Source organism: Carcharhinus amblyrhynchos, chromosome 11 (genome assembly GCF_965287045.1).
Source record: "Carcharhinus amblyrhynchos chromosome 11, sCarAmb.v2.hapA, whole genome shotgun sequence".
Classification (NCBI taxonomy): domain Eukaryota; kingdom Metazoa; phylum Chordata; class Chondrichthyes; order Carcharhiniformes; family Carcharhinidae; genus Carcharhinus; species Carcharhinus amblyrhynchos.
The window spans coordinates 21,554,639-21,580,663 of NC_137334.1; the positions used below are offsets into that span (position 1 = coordinate 21,554,639).

General features: G+C 42.1%; 1 protein-coding gene across 12 annotated transcripts in view; it reads right to left on the reverse strand.

Moving 5' to 3' along the window:
- hdac4 (histone deacetylase 4) overlaps nt 1-26,025 on the reverse strand; it is a 399,164-nt gene that overhangs the window by 153,953 nt on the left and 219,186 nt on the right. For all 12 annotated transcript variants that reach the window (XM_080198750.1, XM_080198749.1, XM_080198751.1 and 9 more), the window contains 2 exons: nt 24,910-25,030; nt 12,905-13,026 (listed from right to left, as the gene is read on the reverse strand). In XM_080198750.1, coding sequence (XP_080054876.1) covers nt 12,905-13,026; nt 24,910-25,030 — 243 coding nt within the window. The remainder of the gene's footprint in view (nt 1-12,904; nt 13,027-24,909; nt 25,031-26,025) is intronic.

Sequence of the window (26,025 nt, forward strand, 5' to 3'; positions counted from 1 at the left end):
AGAATATTCAGAGAAAGAAGCCAACAGGTACTTGGAGAGGATGGAGTGAATGAAGGATTGTTAACACAGGTTTATAAAAGGCAAACGATGCTCAACTAATATAATGGTATTTTTTCACAAAGTAACAGAAACTTGATGAGGGAATTATGGTAGATGTCGCTTATATGGATTTTAAGAAAATGAATGACAAAATACCGCATAAAAGGCTGCGATAGGAGGATCCATGTCAACTTGGGTTTAAAAAATTGTCTTAAAGACAGAAAACAATAAATTGTGGCAGTTGGTTGTTTTTCAGACTGGAGGATGGCTGACAGTGGTGTTCCCAAGTGTGATAGGGATACAGAATATTATTTCCAAATATTCTGTTAATACCAAATTAACAGATCGTTAAAAGGATATAGATCAGCTAGCAGAATGGGATCTTGGGTTTCATAAAGATGGGTACTGAATACATAAGCAAGGAAGTTATCATAAAACTTCATAAAGTTCTGGTTAGACCCCAACTGGAATAGTGTGTCCAGTTCTGGGCACCCCACTATAAGAAGGATGGAAGAATGCAAAGGAGATATACCAGAATGGTTCCAGAATTGAGGGTTAGCTACAACATTAGGTTGGAGAAGCTGAGATTGTTCTCCTTGGAACAAAGGTTCCTGAGAGAAGTTTTAATAGAAGTGTACAAGATTAAGAGAGGTTTGAATAAGTTAGACAAAGAAAAGTTGTTCCCATTAAATCTAGTCCTGTACCACCAGTTAAAAGTTTTGAGCAAGAGATTCAGAGTGTGCGAGGAAGAAATTTTTGGTAATGAGAAGGAGTTTGCTGCCCATGAGAGTGGAAGCAGAGACAATCAATAATTTCAAAAGGAAATTGAATAGGCACTTTAGTGGGAAAGACCTGCTAGACTACCGGAATACAGCAGGGAATGGAAGTGACTGGATTGCTCCATGGAGAGCCAGCATACACTTGATGGGTCAAATGGTCTCCTTCTGTACCATAAATGACTTTATGACTATAGGTGGTTGCATTAAGCTCAAGCTGTAAAAGTAAAGGAGCTTCAAGGTGATTTAAACAAGTTGAGTGAGAAAACATGGTAAATACAGTATAATGTGGCTAAATGTGAAGCTATACATTTGTGTGAAAACAGAAGGGGAGAATATTACCTCAACAGTGACATATTAGGAAGAGTGGATATATAGAGGAATCTGGGTGTCCTTGTACACCAGTTAATGAAAGTGGAAAGGCAAGTGCTGCAAACAATTGGGAAGGCAAATGGTATGTTGGCCTTCATTGCAAGAGGATTTGTGTTCAGAAGTGGTGACGTCCTAATGTAGTTATACAGAGTCTGGGTGAGGCCACACCTGGAGTATTGTATGCAATTTTGGTCTCCCTATTTATGGAAGGATATACTTAGCATAGAGGGAGTGCAGCAGAGGTTCACTAAGTTGATACCAGGTGGCACGGGCTGTCCTATGAGGAGAGATTGGCTCAATTGGGTCTGTATTCACTAGAGCTTAGAAGGACAAGAGAAGATCTGATTGAAATGTTTAAAATTCCAGTGTTGCTGGACAGACTAGATGCTGGAAGGATGTTTTCCGTGGCTGGGGAAACCTAGAACCAGGGGATGCAGTCTCAGGGTACAGAGGAGACCATTTAAGACTAAGATGAGGAAAAATGTCTTCATTCAGTGTGGTGAACCTGTGGAATTCTCTACCATAGAAGGCTGTGGAGGCCATGTAGCTGAGTGTATTCAAGAGTTTTTTTTAAAAAAGATTTGATTAGCATTAAGGAGAATGGGGAGAAAGTGGGGATATGGCACTGAGGTCAAAGATGAGCTCTGATCATACTAAATGGCGGAGCAGGTGCAAAGGGCCAAATGGCCTACTCCTGCTCTTAGCTTCTATGTTCAAAAAAAAACTTACTGCATGATCGTTTTTGAATTTGTCCTTCTAGAAATCTGCACCTTCTCAAGCTTACATTCTTAGCACCTTCCTTCAGAAGGAACAAAAGAATACGAGTCATGCAGCACAATCCCTTCAATTATTTATGAAAGGGGAATTAGTTTAAAAAATCTCAATTCAATAAAGATTCATATTAGGTTTTCAAAAAAACCTAATGGATCACTGCTTTTTCAACTCAATAGAACAGCAAACTTAGCAATTTTCTCTTTATGATAAATCTGATGCCACAGCACACATTCCTCCCTTGTGGAATATGTTTGCGTTTTTTGTTGAAGCTGAATTCCCTTTATTTTCCAGGAGGTTAAACCCTCAGGAAAATGATAAACACATTGTAATGGTTCCAACCTGATTTTTCTCAGGAGGAACTAGAGGATGGATGTGCACTATAACTTTCAACTGAAAATGAATGGTAATGAAGTCAAGGCCTTTTCCCAACAACAAATGGTCTATTTATTCACGTGCGTGTAAAACAGCTGCAACAAAAAAAATGTACAGACAATTCAGAACTAATTACTTCAAACAGAAAATGACGTGTGGAACAGAATGACTAGAAAAGATGGCTAACATTACAAAATTCAAGAAGGAATTAGGGGCATCACGGCTGTTAGCACTGCTGCCTCTCAGCGCCAGAGGCCTGGGTTTGATTCCCAGCTTGGGTCAGCGTATGTTGTGTGGAGTTTGCATATTCTCCCTGTGTCTGTGTGGGTTTTCTCCTCTCTATCTGAAAGGCATGCTGGTTAGGTGAATTGCCCATGCTAAATTCTCCCTCGGGTGTACCCAAGCAGGCGCTGGAGTGTGGCGACTAGGGGGATTTTCACAGTAATGACATTGTGGTATTTGTGTAAGCCTACTTGTGGCTAGTAAATACTCTCTCAACCGTATATTTCATTTAATGGAGAAATAAGTCAAGATGGCATGATTTTGAGTGCTTTAAAAAGATTTCAGGCCAGCCAGATTGATCGTATGATATTTGTGGGCTTCTTTGCTCCAGGTGTTAGAATTCTAACTTCCAAAACTATACATTTTCTTTCAAAATATGGAAAAACATTGCATTGGAGAAAATAGCGAGGCATCTTGAGGAGAATTGCTTGATAGAGCAGACGCAGCACGGTTTCGTTAAGGGGAAGTCGTGTCTGACGAATCTATTGGAGTTCTATGAGGATGTGTCTAGGGCAGTGGATAGAGGAGAGCCGGTGGATGTGGTGTTTCTTGATTTTCAGAAGGTGTTTGATAAGGTGCCTCACAAGAGGTTATTACAGAAGGTCAGGGGGCATGGAGTTGGGGGTAGGGTGTTAGCGTGCATAGGGGATTGGCTGTCAAATAGGAGGCAGAGAGTGGGGGTCAATGGGAGCTATTCGGATTGGTGGTTGGTGACTAGTGGAGTGCCCCAGGGGTCGGTGCTGGGGCCTCAGCTATTTACCATTTATATAGATGATCTGGAGGAGGGAACCAAGTGTATGGTGTCGAAATTTGCTGATGACACCAAGATTGGTGGAACGGCAAATTGTGCGGAGGGTGTGGAGAGTCTGCAGAAGGATCTAGATAGGCTGGGCGAATGGGCCAGGAACTGGCAAATGGAGTTTAATGTTGGCAAGTGTGAAGTTGTCCACTTTGGTAGGAATAATGGTAGGAAGGACTATTACTTACACGGCGAAAAACTGCAGCATGCAACGGTGCAGAGGGACCTCGGGGTCCTTGTGCATGAGTCGCAAAAACCCAGCCTGCAGGTGCAGCAGGTGGTCAGGAAGGCAAATGGGATGCTGGCCTTCATAGCGAGGGGGATTGAATATAAAAGTAGGGAGGTCTTGCTGCAACTGTACAGGGCACTGGTGAGGCCGCAGCTGGAGTACTGTGTGCAGTTTTGGTCGCCGCACTTACGCAAGGATATTTTGGCCTTGGAGGGAGTGCAGAGGTGGTTTACTAGGCTGATACTGGAGTTGAGGGGGTTGAACTATGAGGAGAGGCTGAATAAACTAGGCTTGTACTCGTTAGAGTTTAGAAGAATGAGGGGAGATCTCATTGAGACGTATAAGATGATGAATGGGATGGATAGGACAGAGGTGGAGAGGCTCTTCCCGCTCAGAAAGGACAGTAGGACTAGAGGGCACAGCCTCAAGATAAAAGGGGGGGGGGGGGGGGTGCGGTTTAGAACAGAGTTGAGGAGGAACTTCTTCACTCAAAGGGTGGTGAATCACTGGAATTCTCTGCCCGTTGAAGTGGTGGAGGCTGCCTCGCTAAATATATTTAAGACGCGGGTTGATAAGTTTTTGATAGGCAAAAAGGTTATGGGGAGAGGGCGGGAATGTGGAACTGAGACACAACAAATCAGCCACGATCTTATTGAATGGTGGGGCAGGCTCGAGGAGCTAGATGGCCTACTCCTGCTCCTATTTCTTATGTTCTTATTACCTGGACACTTGGATGTACAGCTGAATTTTTTTTTAAAGAAAGGTCACAAGTACATCTTTGAACTGGGAGCAAGCCAGCCTTTTCCACGCAATCAGCTGGCCAGCAGGGTAGGAGGAATGAGCTGTTCACTTGTTTTGAATCATAATCACTTTAATTGATGGGGAAAAACTGGCAAAGACTAACGATTTACTGGAAATCACATCTCAAAGACAAGCTGTAAGTTTTGAGCCTGTGGTTTTTTCAAATGTGCGTGCGCGGCACGGTACCACAGTGGTTAGCACTGCTGCTTCACAGCTCCAGGGACCTGGGTTCAATTCCCGGCTCGGGTCACTGTCTGTGCGGAGTTTGCACATTCTCCCCATGTCTGCATGGGTTTCCTCCCACAGTCCAAGGATGTGCGGGTTAGGTTGATTGGCCATGCTAAAATTGCCCCTTACTGTCCTGGAATGTGTAAATTAGAGGGATTAGTGGGTAAATGTGCAGGGATACGGGGTAGGGCCTGGGTGGGATTGTAGCCAGTGCAGACTTGATGGGCCGAAGGGCCTCTTTCTGCATTGTAGGGTTCTATGATTCTATGAATGGGCTGAGAAGGAAGGTTACCCTAGTTTGCTCTCTCTCTCTCTGCCTTGCTGGAAATTTAATGCATGGTTATCAACCTGATAAACACAGTAAGAAGTCTCACAACACCAGGTTCAAGTCCAACAGGTTTATTTGGTAGCCAACGCCACTAGCTTTTGGAGCACTGCTCCTTCTCACCTAACGAAGGTATGATAGCGGCATTTAAGGGGCTTCTGGACAAACCAGTCTTTAGTTGTTAGGACTGTCCTTACTCTCTTTCTCGAATAACAGTCACATCTGCCACTCACCAATCCGTTCGCACTTCTCTTGTTAACAGCTTGGCAAGTTTTCATGAGCAGATCCCATCTCTCATGAACTCAAACCTATTTATTTTGCTCTGTCTTATTCAATTAATAATTAAATTCCATCGCAGTAAATTGCTTCTGTAATTGAGCATGTTGAATACTTATTATGACTCCTGACATTTCAAAAGTTGGAACGTATTTGCGATAGACCACGTTGTACACGCTCAAGTATTTGTTCACATTATTTGTAAATAAAAATTATAATGGCGAAGTTCAAAAAGATAATGCTGATAAGTGTAATGATTGTATATTATGCAGGGCATAATATAATATTATATAGGGCACAACCTCAGGCTAAAGGAACGATCCTTTAAAACAGAGATAAGGAGGAATTTCTTCAGCCAGAGAGTGGTTAATCTGTGGAACTCTGACACAGAAAATTGTGGAGGCCAGGTCACTGAGTGTCTTTAAGACAGAGATAGATAGGTTCTTGGCTAATAAGGGGATCGGAGCTTATGGGGAAAAGGAAGGAGACTGGGGATGAGAGAAATATCAGTCATGATTGAACGGTGGAGCAACTCGATGGGCCAAGTGGCTTAATTCTGCTCCTATATCTTATGGTCTTATAAGAGAGCTAGAAACCTCCAACAAAGGTTGAACATAACCCCTTCTGAATTCTGTGTTTAATTATCCTTACAATTTCTTCGATGGGATAAGTTTAAAACCTTTGTTATTCTGTAATTTTGGTATGCATTCCTCGGATATGGAGTGTTCACAATCAGCCTACTTTGTTCTTCAGTAGGGCAGTGGAATGTAGCAGTTGTTTTCATAGGACACTCTGCAGTTCCACCAAACAAACTTGTCCTAAGATGTGAAGCTACAAAGTTGACTGCTGTATGCATTAATGTTTTGATGGAGTTGCCTTCAGCCAGTGGGATCTACTGATTTTTATGAACAGTGACACCGCCCACTATTTAAATGATGCCTATCCAGTCTATTGTTTTATACTTCAAGAACAAAGGACACTTCAGCAGGCCCTTTGGCTCTCCAAGCTTGCGCCGATCATGATGCCCATGTAAACTAAAACTGTATGCATTTACGGAGTCCGTATCCTTCCATTCCCATCCTATTCGTGGATTCGTCCAGAAGCCCCTTAAATGCACGCCATTAGCTTTCGGAGCGCTGCTCCTTCGTCAGGTGAAAAGGAGCAACGCTCCAAAAGCTAGTGGCGTTTGCTACCAAATATGCCTGTTGGACTTTAATCTGGTGTTGTGAGACTTCTTACTGTTTTTACCCCAGTGCAATGCCGGCATCTCCACATCATGCTTATCAAATTGATGCCAGAGAATCCTCTTCCGACTAAAACGTGTCTGCATTTGGAAACCTGAAAAGCTGAGACATGAAAGAATTGATCCAGCTCTATATTCTTGTACATGCCAAAGCTCAGTTGATGAGAACCTCCAGATGTCTGATGGGTCTTCACACAAGAAAGCTCCGGATCGACAGCATCAAAACCCTGCAAACTTTATCCTTTATTTTATAAAGCCTATCCTCCAAAGCCCTTCTCTGCATAGACCCCCATTTGTTTGTCCTTTGTTTGCTTGTGCGCGTATGTATGTGCACATGCTGGGTTTGTTTTAAAGAAAGGGATGGATCATTATGCTTCCAAAATACAATTGTGTCTGAACCAGTTCTTGAACTTGCTTTAAAAAGAAAGTTCTGTTTTATAGTAAATTAATCATTGAGTTTATTGAAAGAAGCCTAATTAAAGTCTCTTTCATTCTGGGTCTAATAGCAATAAAGGTAAGTAACTGGCCATTTTGATGAATGAATTAAACATTTATACCAATGTTGTGACCTATGGAGTAGTGGGGTTACATCAACTGCACACTTTTCCCATCCTGGTCATAATTAAAGTTAGAAAAATAAGGAAACAAACTGATCCAGGATGAAATGCTGCAGCTTGCCGTGATTTTAACTACTGCTAGTTATAAAGACACGAGTTATATACAGCCAAAAATCGGAATATGTGCCAATATGGCTGTTTGACCTTGCCTACAATGCAGCAGAACTGACAACAAATTTTTGTTGAATTATAAAGGTAAAATACCACTGATGTAGGAGAAGAAATCACATTAGATTTGAAACATTAACTTTTTGCTTCTTTCTCCACAGATGCTGTCAGAACTGCAGAGTTTTTCCAGCAATTTCTGTTATTATTTCTTGTTGCATTATAGTGCTTAGCAATAGCTTTCTATTCTAACTAGTACAACAGATATTGCAGAATGCAACTACATAAACTAAAGTAGGCAACTGGTGAAGTCATGAGGACCTTGCTTTCCTGCTTAGCATTCCTTTGTTTGGAGAATTCAGCTAGTTCATATGTATGTACAATTGTTAGCTCTTGTTTGCAGAAAGAACACCCATAGAGGTTTCATTTGGCATTCCACCACCAGCCTTAAAATTGACCGAGCAATCACAAGCAGTAATTTTGTGTGCTTATTGTGGATTCTGGCATGTCAACTCTACACAGTTCTTTACACATGAGCCGAGTTGGTTCACAGCCAGTAATAAGGGCTTATTTCACCAACGAATGCCATTTTGGGGTTTTCAGCTATACATAATGGGATTATTACTATCTAATCATAGCAGCCAAAAGTATACAGTAAAAAAGATTGCTACCGTTACATGTTACATCACTGACACAACGCAATGAATGCCTCCATTTACACTGTGCATGCTGGTGATCATTTCAGGCTTTAGAGCACAATTTAAAGAGGAAGGTTGGGATAAAATTAATGCACATTAATCAATTTCTTTTATACATACTTCATTAAAATCAACCTTTATTCAAAAAATCCAATTTATGAACAAAATTCTGAGAAACTAAATACCTTGAGGTTCAAGAGCACTTGAATTCCTGTCTCCAGTTTATTCTGTCTGAATGCTTTGGCACACGGCTGCCTTATAATTCACTCAGAAGATACATATTATTGTTTATTTCTGGTATATTTTCAGTGAAAAGGAACTGCCATTTAGTGCTACATTTGATGCCCTGATTTATGTTGCATTGGAAACTAGCTTGGAAATCTGCCTCGGTGTGCAAAATGCAAAGATAAAGCTTTTGTATTTAAAAAGTTTGAAATGTATGCAAGTAAATAATGGAAACAGCAGGAGCTACTGGTGTCATAGCAGCACCCAGGATTAGGCCATGCCTGTTGCTGATGACTGCAGTACAGGCCAGACATGCTACATGGAGGAACAGTGAAGGAAGATGACAAAATTTGGAAGACCAAAACATTTAGAATGGAGAACTGAAATCCTATGAAATGCAAACAGCAGAAACAGATTTCAATGCAACTAAGCTGATCCAGTTTGTAATAATGGCAATTCCCCATTCAACTTTCATTATTTAATTATGTGGGGAATAAGAAAATGAATCAAGGCAGATCAATAAAGTAGTGTCCATAATGCACTCTTAAATGTTTACAACCCAGTGAGACTTTCCATTGTATGCTAAACTGTTTTAATAGTTAAATCCAATGAAGTGATCTAACTGGTGAGACAGTTAGCACAATGTCCTTACTGATCTGGGACCTGGCAGTTGAATCCAGCCCAGACCAATTGGCAAAAGCCTTCCTTTTTCTGCGTCCATGTGAAATCAATTTAGCCAATCCTGATCCTATTCCTGATGGGTGTCAGCCTGCATTACAAAACTACCCTTTATAAGAATCTTTGGAGTCAGGCACATTGAGGATCAAAGGATGGCCAAGATCATTTATTACCCAACATTAACTATCCTTAAGCAAGTGGTGGTGAGTTGCTGCTTGAATCACTGGAGTCCATGTGGTGTAGATACATCCAGCACTGTTGGATAGAAGTTTCAGAATTTTGACCCAGTAGCAATGAATGATATATTTCCAAGTCTGATGGAGTTGGAAAGGAGCTTACAGGTGGTGGTGTTTGCATGCACTGACTAATCTTACCCTTCGGTGTGGTAAAGTTGACATATTTGCCAAAGAAGCCTTGGTGAGTTGCTGCAGTGCACCTTGGAAACGGTACAAATTCAGCCATGGTACTTGGGGTTGGGACACTACCTGACTGCATTTCTGTTGAGGGGGTGGATGGGGTACTGATCGAGCAGACTACTCTGTCCTGGATGGTGTTGGACTTTTGACCTAACTCATGCCTTGTAGATGGTAGACAGGTTTGAGAGTCTTGTGATGAGCATTCCCCACAGAATAGCCTGCCTCAGAGTTGTTCTTGTACAGCCTGTCCAGTTCAGTCTGTCCTTTGATGTTGATAGTGGGAGATTCAGCAATGGCAATGTCAAGGGGAGGGGTTATGATCTTATTCAGCTGGTCATTGCTTGACACTAGCGTGCTTTCAATATTACTGACCAGGGCTTGCTGTATGCATGCACAGTGCCTGAAGAATAGAACTGAACAGTGTACAATCAGCAAACATCCATACCTCTGACCTCCTGATGAAAGGAAGGTCATGGATGAAGCAGCTGAAGATAGTTGGGCCATGGTTGGATCTCCTAAGGGAATCCAGCAAATCAACAATGGTGTCGTAAGGCAGTTAAGATTGGCCTCTAACAATCACAACCATTTTCCTTTGTGCTAGGTATGACATTAGCCAGAGGAGAGCTTTCCTCCAATCCCCAGTTTTACAGGCACTTCCTGATACTACACCTTATCAACTGCTGCCTTGAAGTAAAGGGCAGTCATTTTTGCATCACTTTTGTACTTCAGCTCTTTTGTACATTTAGAACATAGAACACTACAGCACAAACAGGCCCTTCGGCCCACTAGTTGCGCCGATCACTTCTATACCTACTAAGCCACAGACCTATCTATAACCCCAATCCCATTAGATCCCATATACTCATCCAGAAGTCTTTCAAAAGACCCCAGCGAGTTCACCTCCACCACCACCGACGGCAGCCGATTCCATTCACTCACCACCCTCTGAGTGAAAAACTTACCCCTAACATCTCCTCTGTACTTGCTTGCCTGCACCTTAAATCTGTGAACTCTCGTAGCGACCATTTCAGCCCTGGGAAATAGCCTCCGAGAATCCACCCTATCTATTCCTCTCAACATCTTATAAACCTCTACCAGGTCGCCTCTCAACCTTCGTCTCTCCAGGGAGAAGAGTCCCAGCTCCCTCAACCTATCTTCATAAGGCATGCCTCCCAATCCAGGCAACGTCCTTGTAAATCTCCTCTGCACCCTTTCAATAGCTTCCACGTCCTTCCTATAGTGAGGCGACCAGAACTGCACACAGTACTCCAAGTGGGGTCTGACAAGGGTCCTATAAAGTTGCAGCATTACCTCCCGACTCCTAAACTCAATCCCTCGATTAATGAAGGCCAGTACACCATACGCCTTCTTGACCACATCCTCCACCTGCGAGGCCGATTTAAGAGTCCTACGGACCCGGACCCCAAGATCCCTCTGCTCTTCAACACAGCTAAGACTCCTACCAAGCCTTGGACCATGGCTGTAATGAGATCTGCAGCTAAGTGAATCTTGTAGAACTCAACTCAATATCAGTGAGAGGTTATTGTTCAGCAAGTGTTACCTGATGGACAACACCTTCCATGATTGAGGTCAGCTGATGAAATGGCAATTGGTCAGATTGGATTTGTCAGCCTGTGCAGGGATAGAAGATATCTGGGCAATTTTCCACACTGTCTGGTTTGTCAGTGGTGTAGTTGAGAACAATGGTTAATTTATACTGTGGTAAAATAAAAAGGGAAGGCAATGGCCTAGTGGTATTATTGCTTGATTAATCCAGAAATTCAGCTAATGTTCTGGGGACCTGGGTTCAATTCCCACCATGACAGATGGTGGAATCTGAATTCAATAAAAAACATCTGAAACTAATAACCTACTGGTGACCATGAAATCATTGTCAGAAAAACCCACCTGGCTCACTAATGTCTTCTAGGGAAGGAACTCTGCCACCCTTACCTGGTCTGGCCAACATGTGACTCCAGAGCCACAGCAATGTGTTTGACTCAAGTGCCCACGGGCAACTATGGATGGACAATAAATGCTGGCCAGCTAGGGACACCCATGTCCCATGAATTAATAGGGCAGCACGGTAGCACTGCAGCTTCATAGCATCAGAGACCCGGGTTCAACTCTTGGCTTGGGTCACTGCCTGTGTGGAGTTTGCACATTCTGTGTCTGCATGGGTTTCCTCTGGGTGCTCTGGTTTCCTCCCACTGTCCGAAAGACATGCTGGTTAAGTGCATTGACCCGAACAGGTGGAGTGTGGCAATTAGGGGAATTTTACAGTAACTTCTCTGCAGTGTTAATGTAAGCCTTAATTGTGACAAATAAATAAGCTTTACTTTAATAATGAAAAGAAATTCAGAAAGAAAAATTGCTGTTTTTTTTCCCCTCAACATCTCAGTGGTATGAAAAATGTATCAGCCTAATTTCAAAATTACATTCATACTTTTGAAACTGTTATAAAAAGATAAAGGACTATTTTAGCACCCTGACGCAGCCAAGTAAAAAGCCAAAGGAACAGCCTAATGCTGAATAAGAGCAAGGTCAGATTCTCATTTACCCCTCAAGGCAGATATTACAAAAGAATTCTCTGGATGGCTGCAATGCTAAAACCTCGAACTGGTACACACTCAGTGGGATATTGATTAAATTCATTCTCAGGTGTGGGCCTCCCTGGTAAGGCATCTATCGTCTAGTTGCCTTGAGCACGTGATAGAATAACTGAGTGGTTTGCTAGATCACTTCAGAGTGCTATTCAGAGTCAGTAACGTAATCACTATGCCATCGCACCCAACTACTCTAGACTGCAACCACGTCTAATTACAAAATATATATTGGATTGTACCTGTTGCAAGAACCAAAGGAAATCCACTATATTAAAGACATGACTCTCTCTGTGGGATTTCAAAAGAACTGAACATTGCAATTACAAGCAGACACAATCCAATTCTGATCTGACAATGGAGGGAAGGTCATTGAGGGAACAAGACGTACCTTCTTTAAGTCAGAAATGCATAAAATATTCCTCACTCGTTCAAACGTCAAACTGAATCAATGTAAGCAATAAAGTATTTCAAAATAAAGCAACAATGAGCAGATAGGGGGCTGCACGGTGGCACAGTAGGGAGCACTGCTGCCTCACAGCGTCAAGAACCCGGGTTCGACTCCTGGCTTGGGTCAGTGTGTAGAGTCTGCACATGTCTGCATGGGTTTCCTCCAGTTGCTCCAGTTTCCTCCCACAGTCTGAAAGACATGCTGGTTAGGGTTCATTAGCCATGCTAACTTCTCCTTCAGTGTACCCGAACAGGCACCGGAGTGCAGTGACTTGGGGATTTTCACAGTAACGTTGTTACAGTGTTAATGTAAGCCTACTTGTGACACTAATAAATACAATTTCATTTCATCTAACAAATGCCAGCATCAACAATGAAGTTCTTCTCTTTCAACATTTCAACGTTTGAACCTATTGGCTCTGGAATGGGGGTGAATCCGTTCAGAGGTGGCAACTTCACAGATGAGCTGTCTGGTGCTTGTAACAATCCAACATAAACTAAAGTAGGTAAATTCTCTCTATTTGATGCAGGACAAAAGCTTTGCTTTCACATCAACATGCTGTTTTATGAAAAACTGCACTCAAGTGCAACATTACCTGTTTTTCTGAGCGGGAAGTCATCTTTAGGATCATACATTCCTAGGACTGGATGATTATATGAGGCAGATATGCTGCTTTGAGGTGGAGAACTCTGGTCTAGTGAGCCATGCTGGGTTTTTCTGCAGTTAAAAGAGAAGCCATAATCAGCTTGTAATTCTTATAAAAATATGCAACTATTAAAGCGACTGAAACACATATGAATTCAGATTCATGACCTAATTTTACCTGGCATTTTAATTAAAAGGAATTATCGTAAATTGTAACCAAAGCAGACACTATTTAATTTGAATTTTTACAATCACAACTTGTTACAAAGTCACAGCTCTTAGTAACTCTTTGAGATACTCAGTATTTTTATCAAAAGGATTGGCTAGACCTAATAAAAGAAAGGCAGTCAGAGGTTTAATCCCCAATCAACGCTGCATTAGTTGATCTCAACTGAATTTCAGGCAGGGCACCACAGTGAATTCAATGCTTCTGTGTTGGAAGGCCATTCAGCCTCCATTCATATCTATACCAGCTCTTTGAAAGAGCTGTCTAGTTTACAGAATTTCTGTAGTGCAGAAAGAGGCTATTCAGCCCATCAAGCCTGCACTAACATCAATCTCGTTCACTGTGCCACTCCCAAGCCTGCACTAACATCAATCTCGTTCTTTTGCCAATGATCCTAAATGTGCATTATGCAGCCTGTCCACATTAGGGAAGGGGAGACCATGTTAAGTTTCTGCTCCTGACCTAGTATTGTTTTCTCTGAAGCGACGGAGGCTGAGAGGAGACCTGACAGAAGTCTACAAAATTGAGAGGGGCATAGATAGGGTTGAAAGTCAGAATCTTTTCCCCAGAGTTGAAGTGTCTAATACTAGGGGGCACAGGCTTAAGGTGAGAGGGGAAAAAGTTCAAAGGAGATGCAAACAGCAAGTTTTTTTAATCTACACAGAGTGGTAAGTGTCTGGAAACAGCTGCTAGGGGTGGGGGTGCAGCCAGATCCAATAGGAGTGTTTAAGGGGTTTATAGGTGAATGTGCAAGGAACAGAGGTATATGAACCAAGGATACAGGATTAGTTTAATTTGGTGTAATTTTAGGCACAACATTGTGGGCCGAATGATCTATCCCAGTGCTGGACTGTTCTATGACCTCTTCCAGATGTTACTATTACAAGTGCACATCAGCACAAGATCAGGCTAAGCAGCGTGACTCGGCCCCACAACTTTCAATCATAGAATAGCATTCTGATGCTTGCACATGAGACTCGCACATTATCAGTAAGGTAGCTTGGAGTGAAACTGTACCATAGGGTATAATTGGCAGAGAAATTATAACGAAAACAGCAGAGACTGAAGGAATTATTTTACTCTTGCTTTGCCCCCACTTGCCACATTTGTTCCAGTCAGATGAAGTGTTACTCGTTAAAATAAACTATTTAATGTGTCAGTTTGTACTCTATCCTCCTGGACTGATGCAGAGTGGCAACAAATATGACTCAATACTTCAACAAAACTGGACATTTAATCGTTTAAGGAATGTATTTAACACAAAAATGCTCCAAGTCAACAGCTAAAGAATTCTTGTGTACAAGAAGAGTTAAGCTTTAGTGGGCTGAAGAGAGTTTGTACCTGATGTTTTATATCACTGATGTACGTGAACTGAAGTGATAGACCTTAGAGATATAGAGTATACAGAGTACACTAGATCTGAAACAATGTGTTTGGATTCAACAAAGGCAATGTTTAAATATTCGCAAATCTGTACCAGAGGAATACAATATCTGAATGTGCATTTACGGTTTTCAAAGAAAAACTGATGGCGTCACAGAATACAATCCCAAAACACCAGTAAAAGTCCAAAATCCCATCTAATACAAGTGGAATTGGAAACAGCCTGGATATGAGCAGTTTCTGAAATAATGCAGGATGAAATGAAGTATGAGCCAAAACGGATGGAAAAAATGAAAGAACTTTAAGGTTGAGCACGATCCATCTGGATCAGATTTTTATTTCTATTCCTCTCGCCACTTTACTGCATCCCAAAACTTTGCTCATTTTCAACTCTTGTTTTCCCGAAAAGTTGGAATGCACCAGAACAGGTTTTTCTACATCCTACAGGGTATACTTTGCTTTCTTCCCTAATATAGTTAGACAGTTTTGCATAAAGTAGGAAAAACTCTTTTAGACTTGTATCTTTTTTGTTAAGCATTGTTATGAAACTACTTGTATTTACATTTGAAGTGGGACAGCACGATAGCACAGTGGTTAACACTTCTGCTTCACAGCGCTAGGGACCCAGGTTCGAAGCTGGCGTTGGGTGACTGTGGGGAGTCTGCACATTCTCCCCATGTCTGTGTGGGTTTCCTCTAGGTGCTCCGGTTTCCTCCCAAAGTTGTGTAGGTAAGATGGATTGGTTATGCTAAATTGCCACTTAGTGTTTCAAGGTGTACAGTTTAGGAGAATTAGTGGGGTATATGTGTGGAGTTACGAGGACAGGGCCTGAGTAAGATATGCTGTCAGAGAGTCTGCGTACACCTGACAGACCAAATGGCCGCTTTCTGCACTGTGGAAATTTTTATGATACACTGTGACTCCCATAATCACTAGACATTCTAAAGTGCTTTATCCACCTCTTTTAAAGTGTATTACATTTTTTATATAGAAACAAACATAATCCTTTTGATACCTAGCTAACTAACTGCTTCATCTCCACAAGATACCAGATAGATGAGAATATCAGAAAGCATTGCAAAATAGGTGTCATTCTGGCAATCCAGCTCACCTGTTTCAGTCTCACTAGCTTCTGTATAGCCAAGATCAACATTTGCTCTGCCATTTACTGGGAATTAAGCCTCCAGTGGTTAGCTCAACTGCTTGTGGATCAACAAAACCTTTCTTCACCTACACATAAACTCTTATGACCACTCCAGTGATATTTTAAATACTTAAAAGCTGTCACCTTTGGGATACCTTAAAAAAAAACGCGATGTACTTTGAACAACCGCATTTTATTATTTCCACTTTCTCTGTACCCCACGCACCATCTTCCCAGTTCTCCATCCTCCCCCAGTCTACCAAAGGATCTATTTATTTCAAAAAAATGACGACTCGTGAACTTAAAATTACCATCCCCCTCAACAGTATTCAAAGAATTTTCAATGTAAGAGATGCTCTTTATTTTGCCTTGCAGCAGGAAAAGTCCCATGCAGATCATGTATTCAAGTGGGTCAGTCCTGGGCTCGTGCCAATGCATTTCCACTATGTAATTACACCATTTGAATATCAACCATGACCCTTCGTCCAACTGTGTACTTCTAAAAAAGAAAATTACGCTGTGGTGGCAGAGTCAATAACAACATGTGGGAATGCTGTCTCTTGCTCGCCGCAGCTAGCCAAAACTTGGCTGACCTTTCTGGCAGATCCAGTGAACACCAAATGGTGTTTGGTGGGGAACATCCAAGATGCCAGAACCCTGCTTTCTGTTAAATACAACCAGGAGTGCTTACTTTCAAACGGGCAACATTTTACATTCTTGTTTTCTCTTTTTGTCTGAGTGAAGTTTTTTTTTTGAGAGAAGAAAGACCACCATTGAAAGTACTTTCCCGAGAGTACAATTCTCTTTTAAAGAGTGAGTAATGATGACATCATGAAAAACAATGAATTGGTATAATTCAGCCCTGGACGTTTCCACACACTATATTAATTCAGAGCCCCAAACACTTTCCCCTCAATTAGATCAGCCAAGCATGCTCCCACTTGGAGGTAATCAGCACTTTATGTCCAATTTATTCACTAGAAGAAAAAAGTGGTTAGTTTGTTTTTAAAATGAGAAATATAGCTGGCAACATAGCCTCAAATTAGTGGTTCAGCTTCCAAATCAGTAATTAGAATTTTTTTTTAAAAAACGAAACCTCCCATAATAAGTGTCTTCTCTAAAATATATGGAGTATTTAGATTCTGGATATTCATTTACGAATCTATATATGTATTTTAGCATTAACAATCTAACTTTTATTAAATTGAAGGCACAAATTTGTGCAAATTGCTGTTGCTTTCTTGGGGAGTTTGATTGTCATAATCAGCTTAGAATAATACAACCCAGGAGGAGGTCATTCGACACATCATGTCTGTAATGGCGCATTTAACAACTAACTATATCCAGTTGTTCCCACAATCCCAACAGACCTGAAACTTCTTTTTTTCTTTGTTAGTTTTCCATTTTTCAGTGAACTGCATTGTGGCACAGAGCATTGGCACAACCAACAGAATTAAGGAAGGGATGACAAGTCAAGACATTAATTTTCAAAGTTTGTCATTTTTGCCCTGATGTGTGGAAAAGCCCCATCATGAGACCAGAACGTTCACTGTTCTCTGGAGGAATTGCTAATAAATACACCAATCAGAATGGAACAAATCCAAAAAAAAACCTTCTAATGTGTTTAACAAGTGGTTGGAACAGAGATGATTTTTTCATTCAATCGTGGGTGTTGCTAGCTATCGTTTATTACCCATCCATGGTTGCCCTTAAGGTGGTGGTGAGCTGCCTTCTTGAATCGCTGCAGTCCCCGTGGGTTGACCCACAATGCTGTTACGGAGTTCCAGGACTTTGACCCAGTGACTGCAAAGGGACGGCAATATATTTCCAAATCAGGGTGGTGAGTGGTTTGAAGAGGAACTTGCAGATTATGGTGTTCACATCTATCTGCTGTCTTTGTCCTTTTAGATGGAAATGATTGTGGGTTTGGAAGGTGCTGTCTAAGGATCTTTGGGGAATTGCTGCAGTGCATCTTGTAGATTGTACACGCTGCTGTTACTGAGTGTCGGTGGTGGAGAAAGTGAACGTTTGTGGATAGAGTGCCAATCATGCGGGCTGCTTTGTCCTCGATAGTGTTGAGCTACTTCAGTGTTGTTGGAGCTGGCCTAACTCTCCGAAAGAGCATCTTACACAGCGCCTTTCCTCCACCCTATGTCCATAACTCCACACATTTGCCATCACCAATTCATCTAACCTACACATCCCAGAATACTAAGGGGCAATTTAGCATGGCCAATCCACCTAACCTGCACAACTTTGGAGCGTGGCAAGAAACCACAGCACTCGGAGGTAACCCATGCAGACACGGGGAGAAAATACAAACTTCATACAGTCACCCAAGGCCGGAATTAAACCCAGGACCCTGGCACTGTAAGGCAACAGTGCTAACCGCTGTGCCACTCCCACGCTGTGCAAAAGTTTTCTTTTTCAAGTAAGCATTCAATTGCCTTTCGAAACTTATGCTTGAATCTCTTTCCAATACCCTCACAGCACCAGGAACCTTGGCTTGATTGCTGGCTTGGATAACTGTCTGCGTGGGTTTCCTTTGGGTGCTCCAGTTTCCTTCCACAGTCCAAGAATGTGCCGGTTAAGTTGACTGGCCATCTAAATTGCACCCTAGTGTCGGGGGACTAGCTAGGGTAAATGCATGGGGTTATGGAGAAAGGGCCTGGGTGGGACTGTGGTCGGTGCAGATTCAATGGGTTGAATGGTCTCCTTCTGCACTGTACGGTTCTATGATCTATGAGTTTTAGATCATAACTCCCTGTGTGAAAAAATACCCTGCCAAAATAATGCATAGGTATTAAAACTAGTTGACAGCAATCTTATCTACAAATATGATAATGCTCAGAAGCAGCAAGACAAAAAGGACTGTATCGGCCGAGCTCTAGAGCTGTATAATGACAAACTCCCTCCCACCAACTGCTCCCACATAAGAGTGCATGGCAATTGCCAGGGAAGTTCAAACTTCCACAGTGCGATTGTGCAGGCTGCTTTGGAAATCATCCAAAAATGCTATCTGATTTAAATCACAACTTCAGATGGTTCTGATTGTGCTACATCAATAGTTACCCAGAAAAGTTAGGAGAATTGAAACCACTTCCAGTTTCTGGGTAATTATTGTACTGACCTGCCTCAGACACTCCATCCCATAAGACTATAAACCTCCCCCTCACATCCTTTGGGTGCTCAGAACTGGGAACCATAATTGGAGTGGGGTCAAACTGTTTCGTATAGGTTACGGACTTTTGTACACTATACTTCTATTTATAAAGTTCATCGAAAGCTCAGGTTTCAGTATGATGAACTTTACAAGCACAACTTTGTCAAACGATTACATGTAATTCAGTCATTGACATGCAACGAGCTCTTATTCTTTGAGTTTATCCTCTTGCAGTATCCAGAAGCAACGCTCAAAGACTTGAACTTCACAAACATCTCAAACAACAATCCCACGTACAAATGCAAATCTCTTGAACTAACACCAACACTATTGGCATAGGTTTCACTTTTCCTGGTTTCACTTCCAAGCTTAAAAATGATTTAATTTGATTTATTCTTGTCACATGCATTAGTATACTGTGAAAAGTATTGGTTCTTGTATGCTATACAGACAAAGCATCCTGTACAAAGTGCAGCATGGTGGCACAGTGGTTACCACTGCAGCCTCACAGCGCCAGGAACGTGGGTTTGATTCCCAGCTTGGATTGCTGTCTGTGTGGAGTTTGCATGTTCTCCCTGTGCGAGGGTTTCCTCCGACAGTCTGAAAGATGTACTGGTTAGGTGCATTGACCCAAACAGGCGTCGGAGTGTGGCGGCTAAGGGAATTTTGCAGTAACTTCATTGTAGTGTTAATGTAAGCCTTACTTGTGGCTAAATAAACTTTTTTTTTTACATACAAAAGGAAAGATTGCAGAACATAGTGCTACAGTCACAGCTAGGGTGTAGAGAAAGATCAACTTAATGTGAGGAAGGTCCATTCAAAAGTCTGATGGCAGCAGGGAAAAAGCTGTTCTTGAGTCAGTTGGTACATTTCCTCAGGCTTTTTATCTTTTTCCCGTTGGAAGAAGATGGAAGAGATGTCCAGGATGTGTGGGGTTCTTAATTATGCTGGCTGCTTTTCCAAGGCAGAGGGAAATGTAGACAGAGTCAATGGGTGGGAGATTGGTTCGAGTGATGGACTGAGCTTGGTTCATGACCCTTTGCAGTTTCTTCTCTGGTTTTGGGCAAAGCAGGAGCCATACCAAGCTGTGATACAACCAGGAAGAATACTTTCTAGGGTGCATCTATAAAAGTTGGAGAGAGTCATAGCTGACATGCCAAATTTCTTTAGTCTTCTAATAAAATAGAGGCACTGGTGGGCTTTCTTAACTATAGTGTTGGCATGGGTGGCGGGGGGGGGCTTTATTTTGTTGACATTGGAGGGAGAGATATTGTTGTCGCACCAATTCACCAGATTCTTTATCTCTATCCTGTACTCCCATATCATCAAAGGCAAAACCTTTCAGTAAGTCATCAGTAACCAACTGGCCTGCAATAATGTGCTATTTCTGGGTTTTGTTAACACAAAAATTACACTTTGCATAGAGCCAGAAATATTTTCTCAATTTACCCTGAACCTAATCACATTTACAAGCGGCCAACAAGGGCATATCATAGGACAGCAAAGTACTGCGGTTGCTGGAAATTTGAAATATAAACAGAAAATGCTGTAAGTACTCAGCAGGCCAGGTCGCAGCTGTGGAGTGTACTTCAGGTCCATGATTTGCACTAGATCTGACGAAGGATCACTGACCTCTGTTTCTCTCTGCACAGATGCTGCTAGATTGCTAACACTTCCTGTTTCTACCGAAGCAAAGATAACCCCCTTTGTCAACCCTCCAAAAAGCAATCGGACTTCTTGCGAGCCTCTCATCCCCCTTTAGCAAGAAACCCCACAGCAGCTGCCTGAGATCTGGTTTAATTAACTATAAATGTAAAAACTAAAATATGAAGGAAACATAAACAACTTGCTGCGCAAAGTAAGTGCCCCTGAGTGAGGGACACACACACACACCCAGCCCCGCTTGCCGAAAACAGTTTAAAACGTTTTAGCCTGTGTTTTCGGCAAGCGGGGCTGGATGTGTGTGTGTGTGTGTGTGTGTGCGCGCGCGCATATGCGCGCGTCTCCACACTGAGCAGAGTGAGAGTCCGTGTGTGTGTCTGTCTCTCTCATACACACTCCATGATGTGAAGTTAACCAAGGTGGTAACTGTATCACTCAAGAAAAACCTTCAGTAGGGCATGGGAAGTAGGTGAAGTAAAAGTAGAGGCACCTACCTTGCATCCCAGCAGCCTCCAGACAGGGAGGAAAGCAGGACAGAGCCTGACAATGTCCAAAACTCCGCGAGGAGATAGACATATAAAAGAGGGACTGGAGAATCTAGCACCTCCTACTGAGCCAATGATTGAAAGACTGCTGAAAAAGCAATGAGGATAGGTACACACCAGGGTACTTAGCCAATGAGTGCCTCCCTCCCACAGAAGATGGACTCTGGTGATTAGTATTGCCTGCAACCCCCTTCCCCAGGCCCTAATATTCCTGAAAACATCTTGTTTTAATGATTGAGCAACCAGAACAATGCGATTAATTTACCCAACGGTCTATCTATTTACATATGTTAACATTTCACCAAACTTTACGATTGACTTAATTTCTGAAGAAAAGCATAAACAAAGAAACTTCAATTAGGAAAGTGAATACTTATTGAAAATATTTTTATGATCTCACCAGTTCAAAGTCTTGGTCAACAGTGAAAAAAACAACTCCCTTAAATTTACAGTTTGCTGAAGTTTTAGTAAAACTTCAATAAAAATTAATCTTTTAAAGTTATGTAACATAAAATACAGAATTCTCAAATTTCCCCAGTATTGTTAATACAGCAGACATTGAGCAGAAGCTAGATAGGACAGTGCTAAGTTCACTTCGAACAGTGCCCTGGATTTTGGCAAGAGAGGAGGACGTGGGGCTGGATGTGCATGGGTACACAACGAGCCTTTCTAGACTTTTGTTGGGCTTTATTTGTAGTCAGCTTTTAGGGAGCAATAATGGTACACTAAGCCACTGCATCTCTCTGATATATTCCTGATATTTCTGAACTTAAAACTGTGTTCAAAGACCAAGTGGTGTTTAATAAAAGATAATTTGCACATTACATCAATTTCCAGCCATCCCGCCAATACTGACTTTATAATCTGGGTGGCCATAAAACATTAGACAAGGGTCGTGGGTGGAGAGGGGGACTGGTGATGTTGAGATGGCGGCGCGGGCTCGTTGGGCATGTTTCCCGGGCTGTTTTTGTTCTTTGTATATGTCATATTTGCAATCAGTTACGCAAGTCCACAGAATCCATAGGATCCCTATAGTGCAGGAGGCCATTCAGCCCATCAATCCATACCATTCAGCATCTTACCCTCCCCTCCCTCCCAGCCCAATCACCATAATCCCTTTGCATACAGGGATATGGGCCAAATGCGGGCAATTGCAGTTAGCTTAAGGGTTTAAAAAGAAAGAGCAGCATGGACCAGTTAGGCTAAAGGGCCTGTTTCCATGCTGTAAACCTCTATGACTCTGTTTACCATGGACAATCCAGCTAACTTGCATATCTTTGGACTTTTTGGACCAAATCGAAACATGGTCTAATGTCACATGAGACAACAGTAAACTAGAGTCATACCACATAGAAGAGGCCCTTTGGCCCATCGAGTCCACACCAACACAGAAACACCTGAACTTCCACTAACCCCATCTGCCAGCACTTAGCCCATAGCCTGAATGTTACGATGTGCCAAGTGCTCATCCAGATACTTTTTAAAGGATGTGAGGCAACCCGCCTCGATCACCCTCCCAGGCAGTGCATTCCAGACCGTGCCCATCCTCTGGGTAAAAGTGCTTTTCCATACATCCCCCCCTAAACTTTCTGCCCATCACTTGAACCTATTGTCCCCTCACGACTGACCCTTCAACTAAGGGGAACAAAGCCGCTACTTATCCACTCCATCCCTCATGATCTTGTACACCTCGATCAGGTCACCCCATCAGTCCTTGCTGCTCCTGAGAAAACAACCCAAGCCTATCCAATCTCTCTTTATAACTTAAATGTTCCATCCCAGGCAGCATCCTGGTGAATCTCCTCTGCACCCTCTCCAGCGCAGTCACACCCTCCCTATAACATGGTGACCAGAACGGCACACAATACGCAAGCTGTGGTCTCACCAAAGTTCTACACAGCTCCAACATGACTTCCCTGCTTTTGTAATCTATGCCTCGATTGATAAAGGCAAATGTCCCATATGCCTTTTTCACCATCCTAACATGCCCTTCTGCTTTTAGAGATCTGTGGACAAATATATCAAGGTCCCTTTGTTTCACAGAACTTCCTAGTGTTATATCAATCATCGAATACTTTCTTGTCAAAGTACTCCTTGCAAAATATAGCACCTCACACTTTTCAGGGTTAAATTCCATCTGCCACTTATCTGCCCATTCTGTCTATAACTTCTTGTAGCCCAATACACTCCGCCTCACTGTTAACCACCCGATCAATCTTTGCAACAACTAAAAACTTACTAGTCCTGCCGCCCACAGTCATCAATGTAATTTATATAAATTATGAATAATAGGGGGCCCAACATGGATCCCTGTGGCATTCCACTGTACACTGGCCTCCAGTCACTAAAGCAGCCTTCTGCTATCACCCTCTGTCTCCTACAACTGAGCCAATTTTGAATCCACTTTATTAAATTACCTTATATCACATGTAAATTTACCTTCTTTACAAGCCTACCATGTAGAACGTTGTCAAAAACAGCGAATTTTTTTTTTTTGGCTTAACTCTTATCTGTCAATGCCATGGGAGAACCCATAATATTCATCTAGGTTGTATAAGGTAACGAAAATCGCTGACGTGCAGTGAAATTAGCATTTCCGTGAATGAGATTATCTCAACCACTGGAGCGCCCAACTCTATCTCATACGTACAGGCCTCGAGGTCCATCCAGGCTTTAATACAAGTATCAGCAGACCTTTAACTTTAAACATTGCTTATATTGCAGAGATATTTCTTGTCATTGAAACAGAAAACCAATAAAGCAGAATTCAAAAAGTGTTAACACAACTCACAGGAACAACTTAAATGTAAATATTTATACCTTCAAACATGATTGATTTGACATTAAAGATATACAGTAACCTAGTAAATTTATACTGACAAGTATTATTTTACATTAGTAACAAATTGTGGTTCAGTCTTCCAAAAAAAATAAAATCGGGAGCATCCGATTTTTCAGGACCAAACTCAATGCCATCTTTCACTGTTCCATTCGGCACTTGATCATATACCAGATCATGTCGCATCTCCAACCTGTTCAATCATCTTCAAATTTCATCCTGCCTCTTACCATAAATCTTTCTTCATCCATATCTCTATTACCACCAACTCATACCAGTACTAAATGCTAAATGACCGTTTCTGCAAAGTTCAGGTCATGGTTTTATAGGCTAGTCATGTGGGGCATTTCCCAGGAGTCACTGCTATTGTCAGACACATGAAGAAAGTTTTGAAGTGTGTTTTCAAAGTTGGGTTTGCCCACATACTTGCTTTCCCTCTATTTCCCCCCCCTCATTCTGTTCCGAATCCCTCTAGTAAAGCTAGCTGGCTCTGTGGCCATCACTGGTCACAATGTGCCAGATCTGCCAACAATCCTGATCAAACATCAGACATTTGAAATCACTTCTGCTATCTGAGAATTTGTAGATCAGAAAAGATAAAAAGAGAAAGGAAAAGAAAGCAGGCAGAAATCAAGCTATGCAAAAGCAAGTGTACTGAGGAAAGTGTGCATGTGTCCCAATCTTTTAAAATCCATCCTCAATCTCACTGTCCTGAATCTGCCATTCCCCTATCTCCCAAACCTCTTCCTCACAAGAAGTTCACAAAAAAAGGGCCAGAGTAGGCAAAGAATGAGAAAAAAAATGGACAATATTTGTTCAGCGAGAGGATGTGCATTTTGTACAAGGCAAGCAGAACTGTAGTGTGTCAATTTTTCAGTAATTTAGTTTGCAGATCTATAATTCAGCTGGACTCTCTGCATACCACAAATGAAATTGGCCAAAAAAGTCACTGAACACATCATCACATTATTGCAGCTAATCAGCTATACTTACCCGTACCAAAATCTTGGGTCATTTGGAATGGAATGGTTTATTGCCCTATGCGCTGCGGCTTTCTTTTTATTTAGGACAAACTCTTGAAGTCTCAACTTCACTTCTGTGCTTGCTACTGCACCTAGGAAACACAAAGTTCCAGGTTATCACAGGAATCAAACATTTAAGAACAAGGCAGTCAATTTTCTCCAGCAAAATGGGTGCTTTGGTTTACTTCACAGATATGAGTAATAACCCTGCAGCCAACAGCCATTATGTTCTCAGTCCCTGAACTTGAATTAGAGCCATCTACAGAAAGTATTGCCAAGAACAATCAGTCCACACAACAGGCTCAATATAAGAGATTCACCCAATCACCAAGCTCATCTCCTCCCATGGAACCATGAATTTAGAGGCCTCGCAACTCATTAAAAACCCTAGAAACATGGTATGTTAAGAACAGGCTCCCTAAATTGTTGTTCTTCATGCCCAGTGAGATCATGGAACAAGCAAGCAGAGCTCTGAAGCAGCAATGGGAACTGTGAAGCAGAGACTGAGATACAACAGCCCTAAAATCAGCTGCAAGACCCCTCTGTATTTGAGATTTTCTCTGGTGTTGGATTATGAGCTAATATAAGCCGAGAGGCCTGACTGCTGACACCAACAAAGCCTGCAAAATGGTACATACTCGTGTAGTTGCACTCCAGATACCTGACCTCCCAGCCCACCCCATCCACTCACTAACTCTCTCACCCACACCCTCCTCAAACCTTTACTCTGGGGTCACCAAGTGTGAAACATTTAAATGGGGTCACAGTGAGAAAAGGTTTGGAAATCACTGGATAAAGTAAAATCATGTCTAACAGGTTTTGCCCAAGTATCACACAATAGGCTTGTTAGCAAAATTGAAACATATGATATTGAAGGTGTAGTGGCCAGCAGGGAACTTCATACCTCATCTAAAAAGCCACAGGACCCTGGATCCGGAAATCATTTCCCCATTTCACACATATTCCTATTTTCATCAGTACGGGAAAGGGTTTGAGATGTGATTCTTATATGGGGGAAACCTGTACTCAGGAGAGTCATTTGAACTCAGTGCTGATTCTGCATACCCAACTCAGAAGCAAAAATCTG